We start from the raw sequence: 27,899 nt of genomic DNA on the forward strand, positions 1-27,899 counted from the left end.
GCAAAATGACTGTACAGTCAGATTATGAACGATACGATTTTATTCAATCAAAAAAGTCAAATTGTATTAAGAGTCAAGATGGCAGACTAATTTAGTTACTTCACTCAAATATCATCGCTTCAAATTAATATCACTGAATGAGAACAATTTATTGCCTTTGTACTTCAATTAATAAATATTAATGACGGCTATTTGACGCCCCGTTTGGTAATTGAGCAAGGGAAATTGATATCAATGGCCACAAGTCAGATTCTCTTGAGATTAATTGATTGCTAGGTATCGTAGCATCTTAAACTATTATAACTCATAATTAATTCGGAAGAACTCTTAAAGATATTTTTGTTTGAAATAATATTAGCTGATTCTCTTATCTGAAATTTGATTTTTTTTGGACGTGGATTATTTACTTGAAGGTCAAAAAAACTAATACCAACTTAGAATGCCAACGTTCTTAGAAATTTCACCAAAATATCTACAGTATTTTAATAAACAAAACGGCATCATGAGATGTAATAAAGCAACCCTTTTCTGAGCTCTATTCCTTTTTTGCAGAGTAAAATATTGTATTCGTAAATAAGGCACATAATATGTTATGGTGACCCGTGCTGTGGGCTACAAATCTTCGTCCGAAATATTCTCACAAAAAATACTCGAGGTAGATTGAGTCTACCTCAACTTATTCGGCAAGTTACAGGCCATTATCCCTTCAGACTTATCTCATATTTCACTCACAACCTGTTAAGGTGATTTTCTCGAATTTTGTATATTTTTGGGTGAAAACTTTTTGTTACAATTGTTCGTCCTTATGCGCAACGCATCCAAAGTTACTTCGCCTACTTCGTTATAATTCTCATGATATACTTTTTTCTGGAAGCTTAAGCTGTGTTTTATTAGCTCGTAGTACTTTTTCCAACAAAACGTGTAACGTTTACTTTCACATCGCTTCGCAGCGTTCCTTCCTTCTGCCTCGCTTTGAGCAGTTATTTAAGATTTTTATTGGTCTGTATTTTCTTTAGTTTCTATTTTTCGCTATTTTCATTGTAAATATACCCAGAATAAATGTTACTTTGACTTTTTTATACACATCTGTTTCGGAGTTCTGCGGCATCTGCAATTTTAGTTAAATATTGACTTTTAATTTCTATATTCCATTAAATCGGGTCTAATTTTAAAATATCTCTATTACGCTTAGGTACCTACATGTTTTTATTGACAAACCTACTTTTGCTTGTTTTTTAATTTATATTTCTTTTCTTACGCCCTTTCGAATGCCTTTAGCTGATTTTACATGCTGCAGCGCCCCATAATCTTACCTTTTTGGTAATGTTATTATTTTAGGATTCTACCTTAGTATCGTAGGTTCAATAACTAAAAAGGAGGTGAAAGCTTATGACTTCTCTTCTTCCGCAAGTCTTAGTATATAAAACATCTGTACTTTAAAACTTATGAACTAGACACCTCAAAATAATAACTCGATATGGAACATAAAGGCATTTTATAGTTCCTGGTTCATAAATCCATCGTTAAGCGACGGTGCACTGTATTAAAGACATTTTCAATACACATTTTACGACTCTTGTTACATTTTTATGACACTAAGCGTTGTACTAAAGAAATATGAAATGAGAAATGGAAAGTTTAATTTTTGACGAAATTTGACTGGATTTTAAATCTGGCTTAGATGATTCTGAAGTTCTGATATTTAATGTAACCAGAAAATAGACCATCGGTTTTACTGTCACAAAGATTCTTGAGGCACACTTAGGCATTTGTTTTTCTGGCAACAATAGAATTTATAAATTCTTACTGTTTCGAGCCTAAAATAATTATAATATCCTACTAAAAATACCAATAAGTCAGATCTGAGTTCCGTTTATCTTTGATATACAAAAATTGGTAATGGTGAAAATCAAATTACGTTATTCATGATATACTGGATAATGTCATTAGTTTCTTAAATTTTAAATTATCTCTTTGTATATTTATTTCAACATGTCTATTCGGACATGTTGAAACGGAACAAAAGCGTGAAACAAAAATGTGAACTCAGCAGAAAAATTTAGCAGAAAGACTGGCTAGTTTTCCAACTTGGCACCTCCTAAAATATTACCCATTACGCCAAACTTTCTTAAGGTAGTGTTCGCCAGTAAAAACCGGGTTTAGCAATGCAGTATCGATTTTAAAGCACCAGTAATTTATTGCTCGCGTCTTGTGAAATATTACTCTCCTTTCAACATGGTTCGTTCTCCGTTTCAATTGAAAAACTGTATAAAGCCTTTCTGAGACTAAGTTTTTCTCGACAAGTGAGTTAAGAGCCATTACTGTTGGGTAAATAAACAAACTTATCTGTTTATAGCCTTCAGTGAGGTGACTAAGTATCTTTTGAACTCTGCTTTTATATTCTGGCCTTAATTACTTTTTAATTAATTGCTTACAGTTTTTTTCTACAGTTTTTTTTTTTCAAAAATATCTATTAGATGATTTACTTGCTTTTTGCTTGCCGTAGATTTATGAATTATTAATTTTTTTAATTTAATTTACAATTGAAAAACACACTTGTCAGTGGCTGTGTGAAATGAATTAAGTTTTTTTTTTTTTATATTCTTTACATGATTCATGAAATTGTTGCAAATTGGTTTAAATGAACGAAAGATGCAACGAAGAAAACGACAAGGATTTTCATCAAATTTTAATATGAACCAATCATTTATCTACTCTCGCTGAACGATTTCTTCAGATTTCAATCAGTGAAGCGATCCAAACGATATTGTACTTATTATTTTCCTACGAATCATTGCACTGTGTAATACGGAATCTCGTTATAAGATTTCATACCTGAACGTCCTTCCTATCATGAGAAAGGCATTTTTGAATTATTATATAATGATATTCTATGCCGCGGATAAATTCTATAGGAGAATTGGATCATGAAAATACATTTACTGCCTTTGTCAGGCTGTCTTATTAAATTTATATCACGAATTAGTGTTCGTACGGAAATCGTTGACGTAACGTTCTGTAGAAATATTTCCTTAATATCCAGAGGATTTTTGTTTACGATTGGTACATAATAGATATTTTATATGTGTGTTTTCCAGATTTGGAACATTTTTTAGGGTAGTAGATGTGTGTAGTCCTTTTCAATTCCACCTAAATTAACGAGTTATTTTGAACTTTTTACTTGCCATCACGCGTGATTTTAACTAACTTTTTTGTTTTGGCGATATAAAATGTTTTCGACATTACATTACTGTGATAGATCCAGCGTTTTGAAGTCTTTAAAAAATAATATGACGTTGAAAATCACTAGGTACCTACTTCACTTGCAATTTAGGTTTATTACTCGGAACTTACTTGGTTCTAAATAATATCGGAGCAATTAAGATGACTGTGCCAAAAGATCATGTTTCCCGGAAACTCTTTACATGAAAAACGCAATGTGGGTGCTATGAAGAGCTTCGCCTACGCTTGTATGTAGGCGGTAATAATAAATACTTTTTCACGATTTATTGTAAGGAAAGTCATGTGACAGCGTAAGGGATGTGTTGAATAATTGCCCCCACGCAGTAGAATGATCTTTCTTGTCAGTAGTCATGGGTTCAGTTTAACTTGGAGCTTTTAATCTTCGAAAAGTAATATGAAACTGTTTATTTTACCGATAAACAGTCGAACGTATTCGTGTTGGTAAGTAAAACACAATATTTACTTCGAAAAGTCCGTGTCATACCCACAATCAAAAGCTAAAAAAGAGATACGGCTTTAAGCTTCAACCATTGTTAGAAAGAAATGTATTTTAATCATGACACGTACTGATTAAGTGCAAAATGGATTCGTTACACTCAGGGTTTCGCACAAGACGGATCCGCCTTGCTCAACCCGGATTTTTAATTTTACCAGTTGTTGTAAATCATTATCTGTGACTTAGTAATAGAATACTCATAATAGGCATCCCAAAAACGCTACCGTGAAAAAAAACAGACAGAAAATGTACAGTCAACACAAAAGCGCATCTCACAGTTAATGAAGATCACCCACAATAAATTCTATTAACAAAAGAGACATTTCCCGCGGGCATCTCATATCCATCGTCTATGTTCTAAGATTAACGCCATAACCACGCGAGTCACGCTCCGAACATTCAGTGTGACCAACTCACAGCCCACATAAAATAATATCATTCGCCTGTATATTGTAAAACGATCTGTCTGTCCGTACGTGTTATAATAAAACTGGGGAGAATTATGTGTGGATATTATTGGAGCCAGGCAGTACCAGGCTAGCAGGAATAAGCAGAGTGTGGTAGTAATATTATGTGATACCTTCACGTCCGTCACGCTTCGTCTGTTTATTTCTAAGGAGATGACGTCACATCGTCTTACGTTTAAATAGCTTGCTTCAGACACAGTTACGTTGTATGCTGCATGCAGTGTGGGAAGGATTCCAACGTCTTGAATACCGAACCTTACTATGGATTTCATCACATAATACATGAATGTATGCATTAGGAAATGAATGAATATTGAAATTAGTGAGTAATAATAATATCTTCGATTGTTGTTAGAACCTGGTTGACCGAACTCTGTTTAGTATCTTTTTAGTGGTAAATTTTATTTTAACAACATTAGGACAACAGAAAACCCTATTTGTAAATATTTTTCTTCCAATAAACAATTTTTTATGTTTATTTTCTACTAAATTGAGAACTGAAAATTCAAATTCAATAACGTATTCTAAAAATGAATCCTAGCGTGATCGATTTATCGCCCCTGAAGTCTCTCTTACCTACATGCTAAATTTCATGAATATCGTTGCAGCCATTTCTGAGTTTCAAATCACAGATTACTCACATGTCACACTACAATTGTTCGTTTAAAGACATTAAAAGTACTTGTTGTGTCCACTGAGTTTTGAAGACACCATATCAGCAATTACAGCTAAATTAGGTAACATGCATTTCATAATCCTACTCACTTTTTTCGTATAATATCAAAAACGTAACTTCTTAAATGAAAATCTCATCAAAAGCAACTCGTCACGCTTACGGCCAAAAAAATACGACGAGAACCTCGGGATACAGTTAGTACTAACACAGTGACAATAAAACACGCCAGACATATTTCACTCTAAAGATTTTCCGTGTTACTTCCAAGCCACCATTTGTTATAATTTCCCCACTAAATACGCCGGTGAAAACATAAAAGCAACCTTTTATAAATTGTGACAGATTATTATGTCTCGGGCCCAAAAAGCTGACGTCATTACAAAGGCGGAATTTAAATTATAAGTCACAATTTTATTTTTGAATAATAATTATTATTAATTCACTAAATTGGCTTATGAAAAGTGGATAATTACGGTCTGTTATGCAAGTGAATGAATTCTTGACAGTGGACTTATTTTAGTAGATTATATTTATTTTCCTTACAAATTGTTTTGAATATTTTGTGAATATATTTAAGGAAATAATTTTGGGTGGAGTAAATTCTGACTTTTCTGTAATTCATAAACAACAAAAGGAATAAAATAAATCTGAGCATATTTCAGTGCAAATCCAAAAATCCAGCTTAACTTTGACTTTTAGACTTGTGTGTAGCTATAGTGGCAGCTAGCCCGCCATCTACACTGTGGTTAGCAGATGCTCGTTTTTACTAATTCAACCGTATTAAAAAAACGATCAAGCCCGAATTATACTTGCGTCGCTGGGACGAAGGGTTCCGTACAACAAAAGTAAGTAAATAGTTTCGGTAACAAATCAACAACAATCCGACCACCAACTACTTTATGACTGTAACAACCACTGCTTACCTCAATTTTATTTTTAGTATTTATCTTTATGTCGACAGCAGAATTACATCATCTGTTAAAAAAACATACTGGCAGACAAATGGACAGTCAGTCAGATATACAGACAGAGGAGCCTAAAAACACATTTGAAAAAACTCTCTGTTAAACATCTTTAAACGACTTTCTATCGAGAAAATAACCTCACCTCTACACACGACGAATAAAAATTTCTCGCGATAAAAAGGCGCCTGTCTGTCTAAGTTGTTATCACGTTTCTAAGTAACATGAACTGAATGTAAACGGGCTTTTAAATTGGAAATTTCTCTAGAAGATACCATTCTATCGCTCTATTTAGATCGATCCCAGTTTTCCTATTTGCTTCAGCCTTTGAAGTGAATTCTATTTCAATTAGCTTTATTAAGTTCTTGTACATGGATACAAGTTTTTGTGCTGTACTAATCTTGCAATATCGCTTTGCTTAATGAATTGAAAGTAGGTTGAATCTTTAGTTAATTTAGTTTATTTGGTACCTGGGAGGTTAGCGAGGATTTTAGACGATGACCTGGGATTTTTACGTCTAAATATAAAAATTAAATCTAGTAGCCAAGGTTATCAATAACAAGTAATTAATGTACAAATGATCTTGCAATTTTTGTTATAGTAATATGTGTTAAGAAATAACTCCCGTCTACAAAGACATCAAACATGTTTTGTCCTACACGGGCTTGAAGTAACGACTCGTATCGCACAGTGCCTTTGGCGTGTTGAACTTACCACTCACACACACTACTTGCACTATGCATGTGCTGTCGTTTCTGTTGCAGCTCTTGCAACTTTGTTTACCCATAGTGTTACATCCTGATTGTATCATAGTTTCACAAGATAAGGTCTGATATAGCGTCTAACACATTAATACATCAAAGTTTACTGTCGTTTAGGTTCGCTCCAAGCCATAAACTCGTTGTCCATCCATAAAGATGGTAGTAAAACTGACTTCAACGTCGGTCTAGTTTAAGGTCCCGATCTTAGAGCTGCAGCAATGTTTTGTAATATTACTAGCTTGTTAGCGCTTTGCTTGTATGGATGTCGCGTGTAACTGCTTTCAGTAGCCGGATACCTGTATGTTAATTCAGGATTTCAGCTGACTCTATACCGAATTTCATCAAATTTGGTCTAGTTGCTTAAGTATGAAGAAGTAATAATAAACCTACTCACATCTTTCTAGTTAATTATAAGTATATTACTGTGATGATCCATTTTGTAGAAGACGGCATCAAACTGTATCAAACTTGAATTAAATACAGTTTCTTAATTAAAATACTTACTTTTCTTTTTTATTTTGAAAAAATAGAACAATAATTCAGCAGCACTTAACATAATATTATATGAAAAAGATCTCAGAGCTAACAAAATCTTTGTATGATACTCAAAGCCCTCGTTAAAGATCGCAAAACAAAATAACGTCTGCTTCATTTTACGCTTCATCTGATATGCATATCTTGGGTTTGATAAATAAAACGCGAATGTTATACAAACAATTTACTTTCTCTCCGTTTGCTGATTTAACATTTAGGTAGACATCAACAATGTAATTTAATCATTACATCATAATGTATAGAAGAAAAGTATTGTGCGATCTGAATAACATTAAGATTTTTTCTTCAAACAGTCTTATTATTATGTACATAAAGAACAAATTAATATTAGTATCAGTGAAAGTTTACAATTGATGATATAAACAAATATAGTACTAATCTTACAAGTCATTAAATTTGAAGTACATAAAACTTGTTTCAATATATTTAAGTATAAGTATAGTTTCACAATTCTTTGAGTCGACTATTACAAAAAATACAAAACTTCCTTTACTTGATTTCATACTAAAACATGTCAACATTTTGGTACCTATTCATACGCAGTATAAATATTTACGTTATACAATTCGCTATTTTTCGGGGGAAATTATTTACACAAACCCATTCGTACTTGCCGAAAGGGTCCTCGGAGATCACAAAGTTCTAACGTCTATTCTTGGCACAATTGATATTTCAACGTTCGTAAATCACATTCACACACTATTGAATATTTTACAGAAATTAGACCCGAAACTACTGGTCCACATTTACTTAAATCTAAAATGTCCTTTCTAACCATCAAACAACTAAAGAGGTCTTTTAACTGACAACGTACACTTTTGTTGGCAATGGTGTCTCTGTTCCGGGGATAAATCCAAGTGAACAACATTGACCGCTTTATCAAAGGTTACCCTCGGAAGTCATCGCGTTAATGTCACTTCAGTATCACTTGAGCTTCTAGAGCTCTCTTTGATAACGTCAAGTTCCCTATTAGATAGTGAGGAGTTACGTGAAAATTTATGAGCACTGTATTCACTTTTATCTTCATGGATATCATGAACACAACCGTTACCATAGTCTTTGTTCTCATCTGAATCATCATCCACAATGTCATTCACTTCTACTTCCAACAAATTATCGTTTTCTTTTAGTCCGTAAGCATTGAAGCTTCTCTCGTGACTCAGACTACGTATTCTGTCGAGATTGTGTTCTAAGTTTTGCATATCATCATCAACACCGGGAGAGTCATCAAACTTCCACTTAATATTAGAATTAAAATGTTCTACTCCTGGGTACATACTTATACTATTACTTCTATGCCCGAAGACCGGGCAGTTCCGGAACTCTCACAATTCTGGATGCCTACCGTTACAAGTCTTGTTGAAGTTAACTTCATCTAAGCTCAGGTTGGAACGAGAACGACCACACTCTAAGCCAGGACCTGGCCTAAATAGACAAATGTCAGAATTCTTCAATCTGCATTGTCGTGAACAAGACTCAATTTGAAAGGCTGACCTGTCTAGTTGTCTGTAATCTGTAGGTCCGTACCCATCAAAGAATCTTGGGTCATTTTTGCAAGCACCACTTGAGCACCCTTTGAAAGATCCTGAACATCGTAAAGGATCACGGTGGCATGCCTTTTGTATGGCATGGAGGGAGGAAGATGAAACTGTACGTTCCAAAATTTCACCCCAATATTTTTCGCCTAGGCCTTCGAATTCTCCTTTGGAATGTAAGCCATCCGAAGTAACAGGCGACCCACAACATCCCGTTGTAGGTTTTTCGTAACTTCCAAAAGATTTCGGTCGTCTGCAGCAAATCTGTAAAGCAATATATTTAAGACAAAACATTCATGTTTTTTTTTAATGATCTAATTTTATTATCTGAAATACTTACATAGTATTGAAGTAACTCATGGCTAATTCTTCTAAAGTGACTATTTAGAAGCCAGTACAGAAAGGGATTCCAGAAACTGTTGCTCAAAGCCAGCCAGGTCACGATGAAATCCAGTGAAGGTGGTACCTACAAAAACAGACGAAAGTACAAATAAGGCGAAAAATATTTTTAAAGTATATATAAACAATCCCAAGTTTTAGGATTCGAAGCCACAAATTTGAAATATAGGTAGGTATTGTGTACAACGTACAAATTGTTGAAAATATTATTATTCAGAGAAGCCTACTAAGTAATTCAAAGTAGCAAAAAAGGAAATCAATTCATACAAATAATTCTCGTGAGGAACCAAAAAAGTTACTATACTAAAGAAGTTTGTATTATCGGTAAACCGCTAAAACAACATTACTTTTATCACAAGGTCAGATTGTCTTACCTTACACCCAGTACAAGCCGCAACCACTTCCTGAATAGTCGCCGGAGTGACCATAACGATGAAACCTAATGACATTGCCGCCATAGTCCGCGATGTACTGACACTATGCGGTCTCACTGGGGCTTGAATCTGTACAATTGAAATAGATTTTAGTACCAAAGAAAGGAAGATAAATGAAACTAGAAACAAACATAAATGTGTTCCAGTAACAGAAGATGCAATCAAAATAGTAGAAGAACAATTAGTTGTATAGACGGCGGTAATAAAACAAATCTTCGCTATTGCAAGACTAATGTTACGCTCGATCTAGTGCAATCTCAGCGAGATTCTTTCACTTAAATCAATGAAAACGGGGAAGCGTCAGCCGTACTTAAAAGGAAAGACATATATCATAACTCAAGTACATTTGTAACGAAGTTTTGAAAAAAGATAGGGCGAGATGAAGCTCGGGGGAAAATTTTATTCTTTTTATTGATGCAATTACCTCGTAGGCGGAATTGTATTTACCATTCTGATTTGGAAAAGTAACTTTGTTTTGGAAACTGGAATTTAATGATTGTTGTATTTTTATGAAGCAGGAAGGGATGTAAAATATATTTCTTTCATTATATATTCGATATTTATTTTGGTGGATATACGGAAGCTTTATCCTCGAATAAAGTTTTACGACCTTCAAGTCATTGTCATTCAAAATCATGCAGTATGTACATATTCTAACTCGTCACCCACCAACCAGGTGATGGGGTCGGGTGATGTTATTCAAGAAGTAAGGGCTTTCGAGCAACCATATTTGCACCTTTTTCTCCGGATGAGAAACCAATAAATGATACCGCTTACGATTAAATGAAAGGAGTGTTTATGGACTATATTATTATGTGGACTCCAAAGCCCCATTGTTACTTCCTTGGACTTTCGAACAATACCGCCGACAGCCCGGCAAGTTTCAGCCCTAAATGGTTTCACAGAGCTTATATTTATTATACCTAAATATTTCTTACCACTACTTCGTGTTCGCCTCTTGATGTCTTTGCGCATGGTATTGGCACACCATTCGGTCTTATCGGCTCTGGATCGCATTTGCTTCTTGTTTTGCTAACGTGGAACCCAGATCCGTAGCAATACATCAGAGCCATAGTCGTAGGGAAATAGTAGGCGCAACATGACAAAATCCTGGGACAAAAAAATTGATTTAATGTAGCAAGAATTAGGACTAAAAGGTTAAGGTTCTTATAATATCACTAGCTATTGTCAGCAGGGCCGCCAGCTACAAACCGAAAATGACCCCACAAGAACTTTGAATCGGGAATAAAACTATCCGTGTACCAAGTTTTATCTAAATCCGTTCAGCAGTTTTTGCGTGAAAGAATAGCAAATATCCATAAAACCATGTGTACAAACTTTCACATTTAAAATATTAGCAAGAATGTCTCCTTTTCGGAGATTCATTATGAGCATAGTGAATACTTGCGATGTCATAGCTAGATGCTTACCAAGTACCTACATTTATAAACACAGCAGCGTCATGCAATGTTGCTAGTGCAAGTTAAACTATATTGTTTGGTTCTCAAGTACAAATATTTACCTGAAAGCCACTCTGCTGTGGAAAACATCACAAGCCATTAGTCCAGTCGAGTTGAAGTAGTACCCAGATCGTGGTAGTACCATTATAGCAAATAATGAAACCGATAGAATCCAAGTTATACTTATAACTAGCACGCAACCCTGGAAAACGAAAGAAAATTAATGTTCTGAAATGTTTTTTTTTTGGTTCAAGAATATGACTAAGAAGTTCTCAAAGGGGAATTTATGCCGATAAATTTAGACACAGGTGTAAAAGCACTAAGCCTCTTCAGATTAAAAGTTTCCGAATAATCCTAATCATTTATACGAAAATCGTATTTCAATGCATTAAAAGTTTATTTAAAACGCGTCCTAAAACACCCTTGCTAAGTAACTTTGGTCTTGATACTGAAAGTTCTTAATCCGCTCGAAAGAGATTTCTAAGATGTATGTGTCACTAACTCTTAAAGGATTGCCAGCTAGTTGGAGACCTATATCAAATATTTAACGCTTAACTTCTTAGTAAAGAGATTTTAATTTTAGATAAACTTATATTTTCCAGTTCATTTTTATGGCTTTACAGTTCGAGCGTATTTTCACGATTTGTATTTGAAATCTCAAGGGAAAACAATTTGAAAAACAATTAATGTTCTATTTTTATGATTTTGTTCGAATTTAAAAAAAAATAACGATGACAATATATTACTCTCTGTACAAAACAAAACTTTTTTTTAAGAAATTCCGGACTGTTTATAGAATACTCACTTTTTTACTCGAATGCTTATGATAGGTATCGGGATGCAATAAATACAAATATCTGTCAATAGCCATGCAGACTAATATAATAGCACTTTGTTGGCTCACAGCTCCTCGCAGGAGAGCCTGAAACAAAGCTTGTATTAACACTAATAAATTGAGAAACAAGTCACGTTAAAGATGAGGAAACAATACTTGGTGAGAAAGGCCTTGATAAAAGAAACAAAAGGGCCACTTTGTAAAAGGCACAAAATAGCAGGTCACTAGGATAACTTACAAAGCTTAAATTCCAGGTTCTGACTTTATGCTTGGTCACTGAAAACCATTAGCCGCATTATATACTTTCATAAAAGTTTTAGCGATTATTGTTTACAGATCACCGCGTCGCCGGAACGACAACAATTACCTCTTTACAAAGTTGTTTCATTACAAAGGATTTGTTCATCAGTATCTTTAAATTGTTACAGATTTAGATCTTTGCTAGTTGTTTTAAGAATTTTATAATTAGGACCATCGATTTTTTCATTAGTACGGCGACTTTCTTGTGTTTTATAAAATTTTGTCAGGTTCCATCAGTGCCCGATATTATATATCTCCATAAAATAAACATTGGTATAGAGTTGATCTTTTTACATTAATTCCAGTAAGTCCAGTTTCATTTTTCAGTATTTATTCATAATATTCGATTAGGTTTTAACTTTGCTTATCGAATTGCAAACTTTTTTCTTGAGAAGAAACTTTACTCATTTTCTCTTCATCCTTGCTTAAACAAAGTTTTGCAAGGACCTCGTAGCTTCGCCTAGTTCTAACTGGATTAAGGTAAGTCTCGTGAAATTTTGATGGCAAACTAATTTACTGCTTTTATCATATTTATTTAATTCCAAGGAATTTAAATTTTGTTCGTGGTAAGATTTTGATTTAAATTTGAGGTTAAATGAGCGATAAAAAATATTTCAAGCTATTTTAAAAATACGTTTAATAGCAGTATTGAAGACATAAGTACGCGCTTTTATGATGACATACTTGATATAGTAACCGCAAATGAACGATAACGTTGTTTAATATATCATTGCATAAAACCAACAACTTAATACGAGTATATTTGTGAAGTAACATACCTGTATTTGACAGAATATCTCGCCGTAGGGCCAGCACTTGTACAAAGCCGGCAGAAGTGCCACTGGAGCTATCAAGATCCCAGTGAACAAATCGTTCAGTGCGAGCGAGGTCAGTAAGTATCTCGGCTGTGAAATATGGCACAACATAAATATTCCCAAAGAGAACTATCATTGTAGAACAAGAAATATGTCTTATGACGCAAGAAATTGGAACCAAGACACTACCAACTATCATTCAAAAGTTTGGACCAAATAATATCAGTCGCCCTATTATTCAGATGTAATTGAGATTTTAATACCTCTTTGAATTGCAGTTGAAACTTATTTATAACCCAACATTTATGAATTCAAGAACTGTGAAGTGTAATCATTACTCCAGTAATTGGCAATTGAGGTAAGTGGGCTTAATGGCAACTCAACAATGATTGTTGCAAATGAATTCGAGCAGAATTAATATTGGTTTAATTAAATAGAGTTGTATGAATATATATACCTGGTTGTCGATATATTTGATATATCTTCGATTATTGAGAACGCAGATTAGGACTAAGTTGCCAAAGACAATTGACATAGAGAGAGCAAATATGAAGAATGCTTTGAGGATGTCTGCTGGTGCGGGGAAGGTCGATGGCCAGCCCTTGCCGTTGAGCCAACAAGAGCTGTTAGATAGTGATGGCGCTATCAGTAGTGCGCCTTTAGTCGAGTCAAACATAGTCGGCGCCTGAAGGCAGCACACGCTCCTCTTAAATAAGGCATTTAGATCATATGATGTCCACTGTCTTCAGACTTTCTTGACTTTTTGTATTTACTTAACATAATATAAGATTAGATCTCGTTTCGCTTATGTTATAACACTTTTAAGGCATTCCATTATCTACGTCGATTTTCAACTGTTCGCTGAATTTGTATCTGTAACAAAAAGAAAATATTTCAAATGTGTGCATATTTTGTTTTGTCTTTCAAGTAGCCTAGCAATTATTTTAGATTATTCTTCTTTATGTTTATGTTAGCCAACTATATTTAAAGCGGTATTTATAGGTACGTAAATTTACATTATAGCGGGTTTGTAACAAATTATGATTACAAGAAAAATAAAATCCTTATTGACGTCACTAGAATCAATTAAGAACATTTCCGTAAGAGCATATTCTCAGAAGCAGTGAGCATTTTAATATCTGCAAAATACTTTTTCCAGAAATAAGAGCCTCAAAATTAATAAAAGAATTCTATAAGAAGCAGAAAATAAATTGTTAAGCTTCGAGGTAAATAAGTCACAAGTCGCACGTTGAAAAAGTTTACAGATTTTATTGTTGCACGAGTTCTTGCTATATCTTTTGAAAGGAGAAATAAAAGGTCAAATGTAGAACGTGCGTGACTAGATACGTCTTCGGAATCGTGTTCGATATATTTCTCGATCAAAACTTTTTCCCACGATCCGTTGCGAGCGCGCTGTCAATTTCCTTGCGGAAATAGAGTCCCGTTGTAAGGGTTAAGTCCCTTCAATATAATGTTAATCTTATTTATTATGAGATTATAACCATTGACAAGGTTCTTGACAATTTCTAAAGTGAAAACTTTTTTAGCTTTTTTAAACAGCTGATCGGAAAAGCGTAAGAAGAAAACTTATATAGAGCAATACTGCATCGATAGCGATATAAATAAATTCTAAATTCTACCACATAAATGAAAGATCTTTTAAACGATAATAAAAGCAATTCGTAGAAAATTATCCTATAACAATGCCAAAATAAAAAAATACACAACGTTAATATTAAAGTTTTCACTTCAAAAAAAGACCTAAAAATCACACGTAATCAATATTAACTTCATAAACTTAATACGTAACAGACAATGTAAGCCTTGTGTAAGCTTAACAAATAAGGGGAAAAATAATCCAGAAACGAAATTTTACTAGCGCTCATAAATTTGTTTTGTTCAAGAGACGAAAGATATTAGGGGGTTAATGCTAAGTAGATTGATCCATCAGATAGAGATGAACTCTATAAAATTGTGTACTTCTGTGGATCGTACATAAACAAACCTTACGAACAGCTGAGCCTATGATCGAATTTTCGTGATGAAGCGGCTTAGACGATATACTCGACCTCTCTTTTCTATTCTGCGTGGTGAAAAACTAATGATTTCAAAGACTGCCGAGGGTACGCTGGCCTACCCGAGTCATTACAATTTCCTGAGTCAAGGGATCAGCATCAACGTGCTTAACTGTGAACCTATCGTGACATCTTAATGTTATATTATTGCAGCTGTGAGAACGTCACAGCGTGTCTCTAGACGAAGACCCTCACGACCCACAAAAGATTGACATTTGTTATTAAGAAAATTAGGATCTGAACTCCATTTTACATCATTTTCTTTATCCATCTAGTTTTTTGTTTAAGTTTTTCGCAACTCTTATCAAAGAAAAAGTTCTTAAAAAAATTTTAGTTGCAAGATAATTGAAGTCTCAAAGATAGGTACATTAAGAACTCAAACACAAATATATTTTTACTGAAAACATCTTAAAGGGCAAGAGAAACTGAGCAAGCATTAATTTGTTAAAAATCTATCTCATGTCGTACATACTAAGATTCATTCTCAAATGAAAGCAATATTCTTCGTCCCTTACAAATAGACATAAGCCATTGGAAAGATTTCCAGTATGAAGTCCATTCAATTTCAATACTTATTTTAATTATCTTTTCTTCAGCTGCTTCGGATTATAGGTGTATGCGTTTCACTTATAGAGACATCGGATTATAATTTTTTGACTACGATTTTATATTGTACTGTAAGTCCTTTTTGAAAGCTTACCTATTGACTTAAGATACTATTTTGTACTTAAAATGCTTAATTTATAATAAGTTGTTGCTCCGGTTCATAAAAGAAAACTCGTCAACCTTGAAATAATTAAGTGGAATGTCAAAAATCCTATTGCGAAAACAAAGAATTAGGTTCATTGTGCCAAAAGAATGTAAAAATATACTGGTGATGCTGACTAAATAGATTTTTCCTTTCCTTTTCACACAGCCCTTACCACGGATGTACCGTACAAATTAATGTCCAATAAGTTAGAGCATAAATATCATTGCTGTTTTCTTCCTACATTTTCGCACCGCGGGCCCCGCTAGTAATAAAAACCGCAACAAAATTATAAGTTCTATTATATTCTTGTGATAATATCCTCGCTTCGGCCAAACTTAATGCCACATTTGGCGACAACGTGTCTGGCCTGCGTGGTGGTCTTTGTTTTGGTTTTCATATTTTTATCGGATACGCGGCTTGAATAAAATGTTGTAGTTTTTTATTACTTTTTTTGGCGTTTAGGTATGATCGATCGGCTTTTAGCGGAAGTGTGCGATTTACCCTGTTATCGAATCTGAGTTTGATCACAGAAGTCCTTGGATATATGTATATATATATTGTGTGCATATAGCACGATGGAATAAAATATCAGTATCAGAATTAATTGACTGCACGTAGAGAAAGAAAGGGAAGCCTTTGCCTTGCAGTTGAACTGAAAAACAAAAAAGTTTTTAATGGAATGTGATCGAAACGTTGCATGATATTTTTCTTTCCAAAAAACCTAAATCACAGTTCAATGATAATCTCAAACTGACAAGATACAAAAACTCTATAATATATCGAAGAATATGATTCAAAACTCTTTCAACAGATCCAAATAAACTTTCGAACTCTTTGACAAGAAAACGACAAGAAGATTTTGAAATATTGTACTGAACAAGTTTCATTTTATTGGCTGGATATACCGAACCTGCACTCATTCGTGCGTTATTTCAGGCTTAACTCAGTCACGAATTGCGGCAGAGTGTGTGAGTGGAGGAAATCCCTGCAAATCTTTCTGGTATATTCTTTACAAAGGGCCAATTTATTTATAAATTTCCTTACGTATGTGCTTTTAATTTTGGTAGGTTAACTAAAATTTATGGGCTGGTTCCATGCGGACAAAAATAGAGAATCGTGGAAGGATTTGAAGCAAAAGTCCCAAAAGAGGGACACATTGGGCTGTATAATAAAACTGAAATACGAAACCCCCAAAAAACGTTTGAATTTTGCATAATTATTCCGCCAAGACACGTCACATTAACACAGCCTAAGAAATCTATTAGGAAATTCCGTGTCAAGTTCATTAATCACTTTCTCAAACAACCACGCAATGACATATTTAACTCAATGTTGAATGTTAAATGTACCATTCAAACGAAGGTGGTGTAATTACAGTCGTTTGAGGTAAGGTAAATTAACTTTCATGCTGTCTTGGCGTACTTAATATCTATCAAACCAGTTAATATATTATGTCTTGCTGAACTTTTAACTAACAAGATAATAAATAATATTAATCCCACCAAAAACATTAAATGTAAAAAAATGCCAAGTCTCTCGATGCAGTCTTTCCATCGTAAAAAGTTTTGAGATCTCATAGAAGCCAAGTCCTATTCAAAATATTTTGTAGTTATAAATCAACATTTAGTAATTGTATCAATAGTTTTCTTTATATTATAATTATAGTGACTTGGCAATGAGCACAAGAAGAAACAAATAAAACGGCATATTTGTAGGAGTTGAAAGTTACACACACCGCATGCGTAAACATTAATATCACAAAATTAATTTTCTTTTGGTTTATCCGTGTCGTCCCAACCGAATTTCGGCAACGGCAGTCAGTCTTAGTGTACTCTCGATTCATTTACTTTCATAAAGCGATGGCCCGTAAGGTATTCTTAATTATTGTATTGGAGCATGTAGTCGGTAGTGACCATCATGATTCACACATAACAAATAATCTGATCACTGGTCTCGTCAGTAACATTTGCACATAATTCCAGGCATCAAGCAGCTTTTAATTTGTGCTCATTGCCAAGTCACTATAATTATAATATAAAGAAAACTATTGATACAATTACTAAATGTTGATTTATAACTACAAAATATTTTGAATAGGACTTGGCTTCTATGAGATCTCAAAACTTTTTACGATGGAAAGACTGCATCGAGAGACTTGGCATTTTTTTACATTTAATGTTTTTGGTGGGATCTCATTTATTTTTTGTAAGTGTATTTCTTTCTTTTTTTTTAGGTGTCATAATTTCTAGGACTTCAGCTACTGCTTTGCTTAGAACCCATTCTCTATCTCTATCTCTTTTGTTTCTTCTCTGAGACTTCGTTACTTCTAATGTAAACAAGCTTAAACTTATATATATATGCATATATATATCTACTAACTTACAAACTATAGCTAAACTAAACTAAATAACACGTAAAGTTCTCCGAATATCAATTATCACTACAATATTTTTTAGTTTCGAAATGGTTTTTCATAGACAGGTGGCGCTATCAAATGAAAATTATCGAATTATTCTGAAGTAGTACTTAGACTGCGCTTTGTAACGAAACCATAGCGCGATTCAGACACGTACAACGCCATCTATCGAGCGCGCATACAATATTTATCGCAATACAATGGAGTTTTAGCTTTATTAATTTAATGAATTATGAATTTTATGTATTAATTTGTATTAATGATAGTCTGTGTATTACATTTATATTATTCTTTTCTATTCTATGTATGTATTCATCCAATTGAATAGGTACTTAAACAACGAACAAAGTTAACAATGCAGTCAAAATCCATACATAATGTTCTTGCCAAACCGCAAATATAAAATTGTTTTCTATGGCATATTATTTTTTAATGTTTTTATAATTTTTCCTTTATATGTGGCTAAGGACCTATCTTGGTGCAAAATTTGAAGTTTCTAAGTCTGCTAGAAGTACCTTAGATTTTTGATGATCTGTCAGTGAGTCAGTGAGTCAGTGAGTCAGTGAGTGACAAAATGGTGTAACTTTGATCGACCGTAACTCCTAAACCATTAATTCAATTGGCATGTAATTTCGAACTTAAGCTTGTTCTAATGCCTACTATTATTCCCCGAAAAGCTAAACTCCTAGCTTTGTCCACGTCGAAGATACAGGGGGGGCGAAACAGCCGCGAATCGCTTCGAGAAAAGATGGTACGGCCGTGCCCGTTTTGCTCGAGACTTGGCAGGGGCACTGCCGTGCCCTCAGATTTACTGGATATTTATTTAACTGATAGTTGTGAACTCAAAGTTTACAAATTAATAAACCTTTTTACGTATGTTTGTGATTACTGTGTTACAAAATCGTAAAAAAAAGAAAAAAGTAATGACACTTTGCAGATCTCTTCTAAAGGTAATAATGGGGGGTTTTTAAACCCAAATAAATTTTTAAAATGTATTTAGGTATCTCATTTAACTTAAATAGTAATACGTATACCATTTACAACTAGCATTAATATTCCAGTTCACAAAAACAAATACACAAATTCACAGGAAACTTTTACTCTAATATTTATCGCTCTATTATTGCAAATAAACATTATTTTCGTGAGACGAAGTTTGACCTATTTAATGTGATGCGGGAGTACCTTGGCTAAAAACAAATCCGGGGGCGTTTCACTACTTACTAAGGATCTTCGGGTATTCATCAACCTCTCAAAACTTTCTGATTAGGATACAGGATACTCAACTTCAGGTTACTTATATTATATACTAGCTGTTGCTCGTGTCTTCGCCTGCTTTGATGTATGTTTATCGGCAGCAAAATATTACTGCTCTTTGTGGACAGTCGGATAAAACCATCCTGGGTGTTAATCCAAGGTGTCACATACCAAATCTTATTGAAATCAGTCCATCTGGAGCGTGAAGATGTTACAAACATACATACATACACACCCGTACAAAAACACTTACATATTTTCACATTTACAGTATTAGTAAGATTTGATCAGTGTATATAATCCTTTAGCGTGTATTTAGGGGCCTCCTACAGTCAATGTGCCGAAAACATCTAGGCCTTTAGACAAGTCTTATTTCTTCGAATCTTTTGTCCTGAGAATTGAAAGTCAAGCTGCTGCTCGAAAATGATTATCGTTCTAATACGTACATTCAAAGTTTTTTATTCGTATTATATTCTAATACGATATAAAATTGTCTAGGCCTTTTGTATATTAAGAGAACTTAAAAAAATTGAGATTTTGACTGAAAAAAGTTTGAAAAATGCGAAAAGGGTTGTGTATGCTTCAATACCCTACATGAGGGTACACCAAACATGACATACAGATCTCATATCTAAGCAGGCACATTGCCAAGGCGATATAGAAATCAGCATTAGGTAAAACGCATTGCATTTTGGTCGCAACGATCATTTGTTTGTAAACGTTAACGTTTTCTTACATATTGCCAGTACATCCATTGTTATATAAATAAATATTCGGTATAGGTATTTTGGTTTTCATAATAGAAAAAGTTTCGTCTTTAAAACGTTTGTCGCTATCCATCTAAAAGATATTGTATGATAAACACGAAAAAGCTTTTACAGTTATTGTTGTTAAAGGTTCTTGATCCCTGTACCTTTGTTGTATTGGAGTGTAGCCAACCATTTTCGTGAAATATAAAAACGAATTCGGCCAATGAAAATATTTGTCCATACAAAAAGTCGTGGCTATGTCACGCATCGCTGGCGCGACATTGGCAAGAGGACTCGTAGTCGGGGTTCGACGCGTATGTGTTTTACGCCTAATAACACGATGTCGCGGTGTAAAACCAAATAATATTTTCACAAAATGCTTTATTTGCGCAGTCGCTATCGTAAAATCCGTCTTTTATGCTCCGCCGCACTCTTACGACTCCGTACGATGATAGCTTCTAAAATGTCCTCGAAATAAATCCTGTCAGCTGGTTTTCTTTGAAATTTTATTGAATTTACTTACGTTATTTGTTACTTCGAACGACTAAAGATTTTGGAAACTTTATTTTTCAGAGTTCTATTTAGGTAGAGTAACCTATGTACCTTTGGGACTGAAATTCTTAAGAGTGGAAATGTATTGTAAGCTTTAACGACACAGTTGTCATGTTCTCGGTAAGTGCTGTATGTTTTAAAACTCTACACGAAATATTTAATTGAGAAAAAATCCTTCAGACAATATTCAGATAGTTTGAAAATACTATTCTAAAAATAAACAAGTTCTGAAAATACCAATTCCGAACTATAAAAATATTTTTTTCCCCAAAAATCCGAAAACATTTCGCAAAAACCGTAATAACATTAGCAGATGATACTCTTATCATTTTTTGCGTACTTTATGATATAATATTTTTTTTTGTTACAAGAATATTGGAAGGTTTCCCGGAAACCGTACCCTGGATTTCCAGTTGGCCTCGACCACGCCACCCGCTGTGAGACTTACTATCTTACACGATTCATTTAACAAATTCCTAACATATTCTTTAAGGGATTTCTTAGTTATTACTTATTACTAATTCATAACCGAATATTATTTTTTTTATAGAAAGATTTCTGTTCATAGTTTTAATGAAATAGGATAAAATGTATAAAGGATGGATGACACTCGTGAATTTATTTCTAGTTCTAAAAAAACATACTTATAAAAATATTCTCATTAAGTCTGTCGAGAGTGTGTGAGTGAGACAAAAAGTTTTGCTTGGAAAAAATATGGTATTAAAATAAAAATAATGAACACCTTAGCTCTTTTAATACTCGTGAAGATTAATTTCAAATTAATTGTCTCCTATCTTAAGTTTAAAAACTTTATGAACTAAAAAATATAATGAATTTTACTATGAAACCTAGCTTTTAAATAATATCGAATTTCTTGACACTTAACGAAAAAGGTTTTTATCTTCAAGGCTGCAAAGGACAACGGCCCTTAATGTGTATAATAATCGTATATATTTATGTTATAGCAAAATAGTGATACTTAATACATATATTCGAGTATATGAATGATCAGTAAACATAAACTTCAGCCTTATAGTCAAACTCTTCCCATTTGCTACGTCTAATGTTGTTAAAGACATTGACAAAAACCACACTAAATTTATTTCCATCTTTAATTTTGCCATTTTTTTCCAGTGTCATTGTCACACCAATGCTACTAAGTCTGAGTGTCTTGTACATGGTGTACGTTTTTACTAAAGTATTGCGCATTTTAATTACAATATTGTTAAATTTTGGACACATTGTTTATATACGTCTCGTATTTATAAATTAAATTGAGTAAACAACAAAGACCGATCACACCTATAAATCGTCGTTTCCCAGAATTACGCATGTCATGATCGCATTCACTTAAATAAATAAAGCTTCCAATTGTTAACAGGACAATAAATATTTTTAAAGGTATATCGGGTTTTTTTTGCTACAGATAAGCTGCTTAATGTTTTTCATTTTATTATCATGTGTTATTCCAAAAATTGGACAAAGACTTTTATAACATTGGCTCAACAATACTCATAATACTTAAATAATGATAACGTTATTCCACTTTTGGAACGTGAATATTAAAAAATATGTGTGAAGTCCATAATTAAAAAAATATCATAACAATAAATAACAACCATTGGCACATCACTAGCGGAAGATAACAGCAACAAATTCAACTAAGTGTCCCTAAAAATAAACGCAGTAAAGAGGTCAGGGATATGTTCCATTTGGCTGCAGGGTTAACTTGGCTGGTCCGCCAAGACTTGGGGCCTACCAACAACTGTAAAAGCAAGAATATTCACTTGTACAAGTGAGATGACGTACTACACGGCATAAAGCGGCATCTCACTTCTACACCGCATAAAGCTTAATGCGAGGGGTGCTAGTAGACCTCCTCTAGGTTATGTACGAAAATTATTCTCCAAGTTCTTTGTGCTTGTGTAGACACTGGCATTATTAAAGCGCTACCACGTTTGCTGATTAAAAATCTTTTGTCGTTATTTAGTAACGAAAAGGGTAATGCCAAAATTGCTTTGAATTTAAATTTGGATTTTAATTGGTATTGTTTTTACCTAACGACGTTATGTACATTCGAAGATGAAAGTGAATATAATAATTTAATTTTCTACGCTATTTATAAAAGTCAGATATTTGGATGGTCTTAAAAACAATGGTAAAAAGAAATGATGATGAAAAAGCCTCAATATAATATAAGATTTATTCGACGTTTACGCTTTTGGGTTAGATGACACAGTTACACGCAACTCTACTTTATCCAGTGATATTAATAATACCTATTCTGTCAGAAGCGTAAAAATGTTCAAACGAATTGGCTACATTTTTTCCTCATACAGATTTAGATGGAGGTCGCAATCGCAATGGTCAAAAACAGTTGACTACACACCGGGACCATGAAACAATGACATGGCTTTTATGACAAGGAAATAAAATTCATTTTCGTAATTCTACATTTTTATTGGCATGCGGTCTATGCGACATTTCATATATGGAGTTATATGCGTGCGTATCGCATTTTTGTTATCTTTATTTAGCTATTCTCTTCGGGAAAGCGATCGTAAAAACACAAAGGACATCCAAGCCGTGATTTAAAGACCATAGCGAACTTGCTGCCGTTTCCTGATCGGATGTTTATTTGTTTTTGACTTCACATTTGCGTAGAAAAGTTTTGTCAACTGCCAGACAATCAAATTTAATTTGTTTCCTCCGAACTTTAGAAGACAAAAGTATTTGGCAACTGCCAGAATACAGAGAGCATTATGTGAAGAAACAGGAAGATTATTTTGTCTCTTTTGTTTTTAGTGAGACGTAATATGTAGCTTGGGTACAACTTGAAAAAAGTTTTGCCTAGATTTCCCAAGCTAAATTGTGGTTAGTTTTTACTCCGTATTATAGAAAAACATATGAATAATACATTAATATTAAAATATCTTTTAAGATATTGTAGCTCCAAATGTAGTCGTCTTGGGATTTGCATAAGTTTAGGAATACAGTTACTTCATACATTAAATTATTTCTAGAATTCTAAGAGCTTACTTGTTCATGATACGTCTTGGATTGTATACTTATGTAATTTTTGAAATATGTTACTAGGTAACTGTGGAATAATTAATTACCTGCACTACAATGTAGTACAATACGCCTACAATAATATTTGTAAAAATAGGGCAACATAAGTAAAGTCGTTCATTCAATAGGAAGCAATAATTTCGTTCTCAAAAGAACAATTTCTTAGAATAAAAACCTATTATGAACAACTGATCGTAAAAATGTAAGCTTTCCCTTACCCAAGTGTAGTAGACCGAATCAAATGTTGTTTTCGTCTCGCAACGTGCAATTTGGAGGTAAACCTTCGGTTCTCACTAATTCCTGTATCACATTTTCGAAAACGCTGACCGGTGAAGTTTGCCGTTTACTTGTGAAGTTTGGCCTTTATTACCGTGTAATGTTGGATGGCCGGATAGGGGTTGGAGTTAGTGTCGTGTAGTGCACGAGAACTGGCCATTATAGTGACAGTTGTTGCCGTTCTACGGGACCATAGAGATCGGAGTTTGATTGTTAGATTATAAAGTTCAAGACGGTTTATGAACAGGTGAGTTAAAATAAATTTGTGATATAATGTGTTTGTCGCTAACTCCATATTCAAATGGTTACTATGTTTTGAAATCAGAGTAACAATTTCAACGAAAATGTAAGCTAATTAAAGAGCGACGTTTGAAACAAGCACACAATAAAACCAAGAGGTAAATACTCCGACCTGAAATTATTTAGTATTAAAACAATTATTTAAGCATTACATACTAACGAGATAATTGGAACCACAAACAAAGAAACATTATATCTCGACTAATATTTGCCTCAGCTCACAATTTTAGGCACAAATATATTTAAGCGAGTCTACAATTGGTCCTGATTTTTGCCCTGGCGACTAAAATCTTGAGGGCGAACGTTGAATTAATAAATACTTTTAAAATACAAGTAAGTAAAGCTTTAAGTATACTTGATCGAGTGGTGTACGCAACGGTTTCAAGGTGTCGCTAGCTCAGAGGTCCTGGGTTCGATCCCCGGTCGGGTCAATGTAAAAATCACATTTCTACATTGTCTCGGGTCTGGGTGTTTGTGGTACCTTCGTTGTATCTGAATTCCATAACACAAGTGCTTTAGCAACTTACTTTGGGTTCAGAACAATGTATGTGATGTTGTACGCATTTATTATTATTATTACTTAAATAAGAACCAGTATAGTGCGAGTCCAACTCACACCGAATAGTGAAAATAAAGCTGGCTGGCTGACAAAGAAATTTGTGGGTGACCAGTGTGATCACCCTCAAATATATTTGAGTAAGAGCGTTGTTTCACTTTCATCTTTATTGATTGTTTGATTTTATACGAGCAGTGGAAATGTACATCTATGAAAATTTTAACGGTCTAGCTACCACAGTCCATAACATACAGTCGGGTGACGGGTGGACGCACAGTCAGAGACGCTTTAAGAGAAGTCAATATGTCGCAAATAAAAATAAGTATTGAAATAACGCTGCGTCAGCCAGCAAAAAGATATTAGAATTTTTCATGACTGTGTGAAAACGATAGCGTGGATCTTCATCGACTATAAGTACTATGACCTATTTTCAGAACACTCTTATAACCTCCCTGCAGATAGAAAGTACGAGTCAAACAAGTGTAATTTATTCAGATTTTGTCCTTTGAAAATTATTACTTCAAAAGTACAAGATAAAATTCTTGTAAAAGTTAAGATTGTTGACGTAATTAAAATTCTTGTTTCAAATTAACTCTCAGAGTTAACATTTTGATTCTTAGAAACCTTCCTTAAAAATTGTTTGCGGCCATTCAAATTTTGATGGATAGAAAAATGGATTAATTTGTGCCCGGCACGAAGAAATAGTTTTAATGTTAGTTTAATATTTTTAAAAGCATACAAAACAGCTTTTGTTTGTATCAAATTTTTGATATTCGGCGATAAACAAACAAAAGAAAAATACGCTAAACAAATTGTGATTACAAGTGATGCGTGAAATATAATAAAATCTTATGCAATTAATCTGAAAATAATGCTTATCAATATGGGAATGGGAAGTTATTGAATCGATTTCGGCCTACCAATTATGTTGTAATTTAATCATAAGATAAGCTCATACGACAAGGCTGCTTTCGTTGTGGAAACGAGAGGATACTAAACTGCGCATAGCTGCGTCTCGCTTCCGCAAGCGATGATATTTGAATACTTAGATGTATATGAATTTTACTTTTAAACATAATTACATATTAACCACAATAGATACGTACACAGGAGTTGATATTCGCATTCACGTAATTCAATTTCAGCCTGCCTCGATTCAATGACAAACGCACTTCAATTGAACAAAAAAATAGCTGCTTAGATAGCTTATCTTAAAAAATTACTTTCCATAAAATAAATACAAAACAAAAAGCCCACATACTGATTTTCTGTTTAAACAACACATTTTCCGTTTCGAAGGACCAAGTAAATGTGTCTTGTATTGACAAAGTTTCCCTCCAGACTTTATTTGTATTCACAATTCGTAAACAATTGACTGTGAATAACTTTTGGTACATTTATGATTCGCACTCAATTGATGTTTTAGTAACTTTATAAGAAACGAAAACACGTAGGCAGCCTCGGAATCAACATGTCAATTTCTCGAACGAAATTCGGTGAATCTGGGATAAATTATATGAATACTAAGCCTTTGTACTGTGTTTATTTTGTTAAGAAAGGCTTAAGATGACTACGTAACTACTCTGTTGTAATCAATTATGCTTACAAGGTCTCGTTAGCTTTGTTTCGTTCTTTAATAAGAAAACAAGGCTAATAAGACACGCATTACAAGCTTTAAGTAGGAATTTTATAATTTGCTGAATATGATTTCCCAAAATGTTAATTTGATCTTGCAAATATTAAACCAAATTTCTGATCTGAATCTGAAATTTCTGTTCTCCAGGTAATTTCCCCTTAAAATTGTCATCAAATACATCAAGAAGTACCTATTCTTGCTTAATGCAACTTTTGATTTCGACAAAAGTGTATACTCGCCAGCGGAGAAAAACACGATGAAACGTAGATATTTTTCTAGTAAGTTCGCAAACATGGTAGTCAGTGCACGTTCTTTCAGTGTGAAAAGTGGCTTACTCAGTGCAGGACGATTCTAGGCTGATATTAGTGGTTTATATAATGATAAGACGGTCAATGTGCAGGGATTTTTTCATATTAAGAGGTGGTGTCAACGTCGCTAAATACGGTCGTAGCTCAACAAATGGAATTTACGTGTTACATTTATCACTTACTTTTAGCTGTACCTATTGCAGCTTCATTAGTAACTTCTTTTTCTACAGGTGAAACATAAAAACGTGGTAATAAGTTATGTTACAAATGATAACTCATTTGTATGCTACATGCTTTTAATTAAAGCTACTGAATATGACCAATGCAAGTAGAAGTATTGATATAAAGTGGAAAAAAATTTGCAAAATTTCACCTTACTGAGTAAAAAAGTACGTTTAAAACCGGAAACCATACATCTTAACTCCAACAATATTCAAGACATTACATTCACAAATTCATATGAGTCGGCGTATTGTGAATATATCTCGGTATAGAAGTTCGAGGCATCCAAGAGGACGATATCTGACGAGTTTCTCACACCTGATGGAAAATCAATAACAGCATTTGCATATCTCAACAACGGCCAATATATTGCTGATATATGTTCATTTTATTCATTAAGTTGGTAATAAACGTACCTAGCGTGAATAGAGTTCAATATGTCGTGAAATATAGAATAGGCATATGGAAAACACGCTAGCATCTTTGGTAAAAAAAATCCAGTTCCATTTCGCGGATTTTGTAGTAACATTTTTTTAATTTAAGAATGAATGCTAAACTTTGGGTCTGTTCCTATTCTGAGTTGCTTGTCTGTGTGCTTACTTTTATCAAAAACTGTTTAGTAGTTTATGAACAAACGCATAAAAAACTTTTATCCTTTCACCTTAATAAGCATATACCCGTACTTTGGAAGAGTTGGTTTGACTACATGTAAGATCTTCCTATTGCGCAAATTGCTCTTTTTCGTCCAAACTCTGTCTAGTTGTATTAACCATCTAAATCGACAAATCTAA

General features: G+C 33.8%; 1 protein-coding gene across 1 annotated transcript in view; it reads right to left on the reverse strand.

The window, feature by feature from the left end:
• Nucleotides 1-5,441: 5,441 nt before the first annotated feature.
• The window catches only part of LOC113498106 (trace amine-associated receptor 8b), a 46,984-nt gene continuing 24,526 nt past the window's right edge, over nt 5,442-27,899 (reverse strand). Inside the window, exons 2-9 of the mRNA XM_026878045.1 lie at nt 13,396-13,811; nt 12,903-13,028; nt 11,794-11,910; nt 11,051-11,190; nt 10,467-10,638; nt 9,469-9,597; nt 9,036-9,161; nt 5,442-8,959 (exon numbers count right to left, since the gene is read on the reverse strand). Coding sequence (XP_026733846.1) covers nt 8,486-8,959; nt 9,036-9,161; nt 9,469-9,597; nt 10,467-10,638; nt 11,051-11,190; nt 11,794-11,910; nt 12,903-13,028; nt 13,396-13,614 — 1,503 coding nt within the window. The 5' untranslated portion in view covers nt 13,615-13,811 and the 3' untranslated portion in view covers nt 5,442-8,485. The remainder of the gene's footprint in view (nt 8,960-9,035; nt 9,162-9,468; nt 9,598-10,466; nt 10,639-11,050; nt 11,191-11,793; nt 11,911-12,902; nt 13,029-13,395; nt 13,812-27,899) is intronic.

Source organism: Trichoplusia ni, chromosome 10 (genome assembly GCF_003590095.1).
Source record: "Trichoplusia ni isolate ovarian cell line Hi5 chromosome 10, tn1, whole genome shotgun sequence".
NCBI classification, from domain to species: domain Eukaryota; kingdom Metazoa; phylum Arthropoda; class Insecta; order Lepidoptera; family Noctuidae; genus Trichoplusia; species Trichoplusia ni.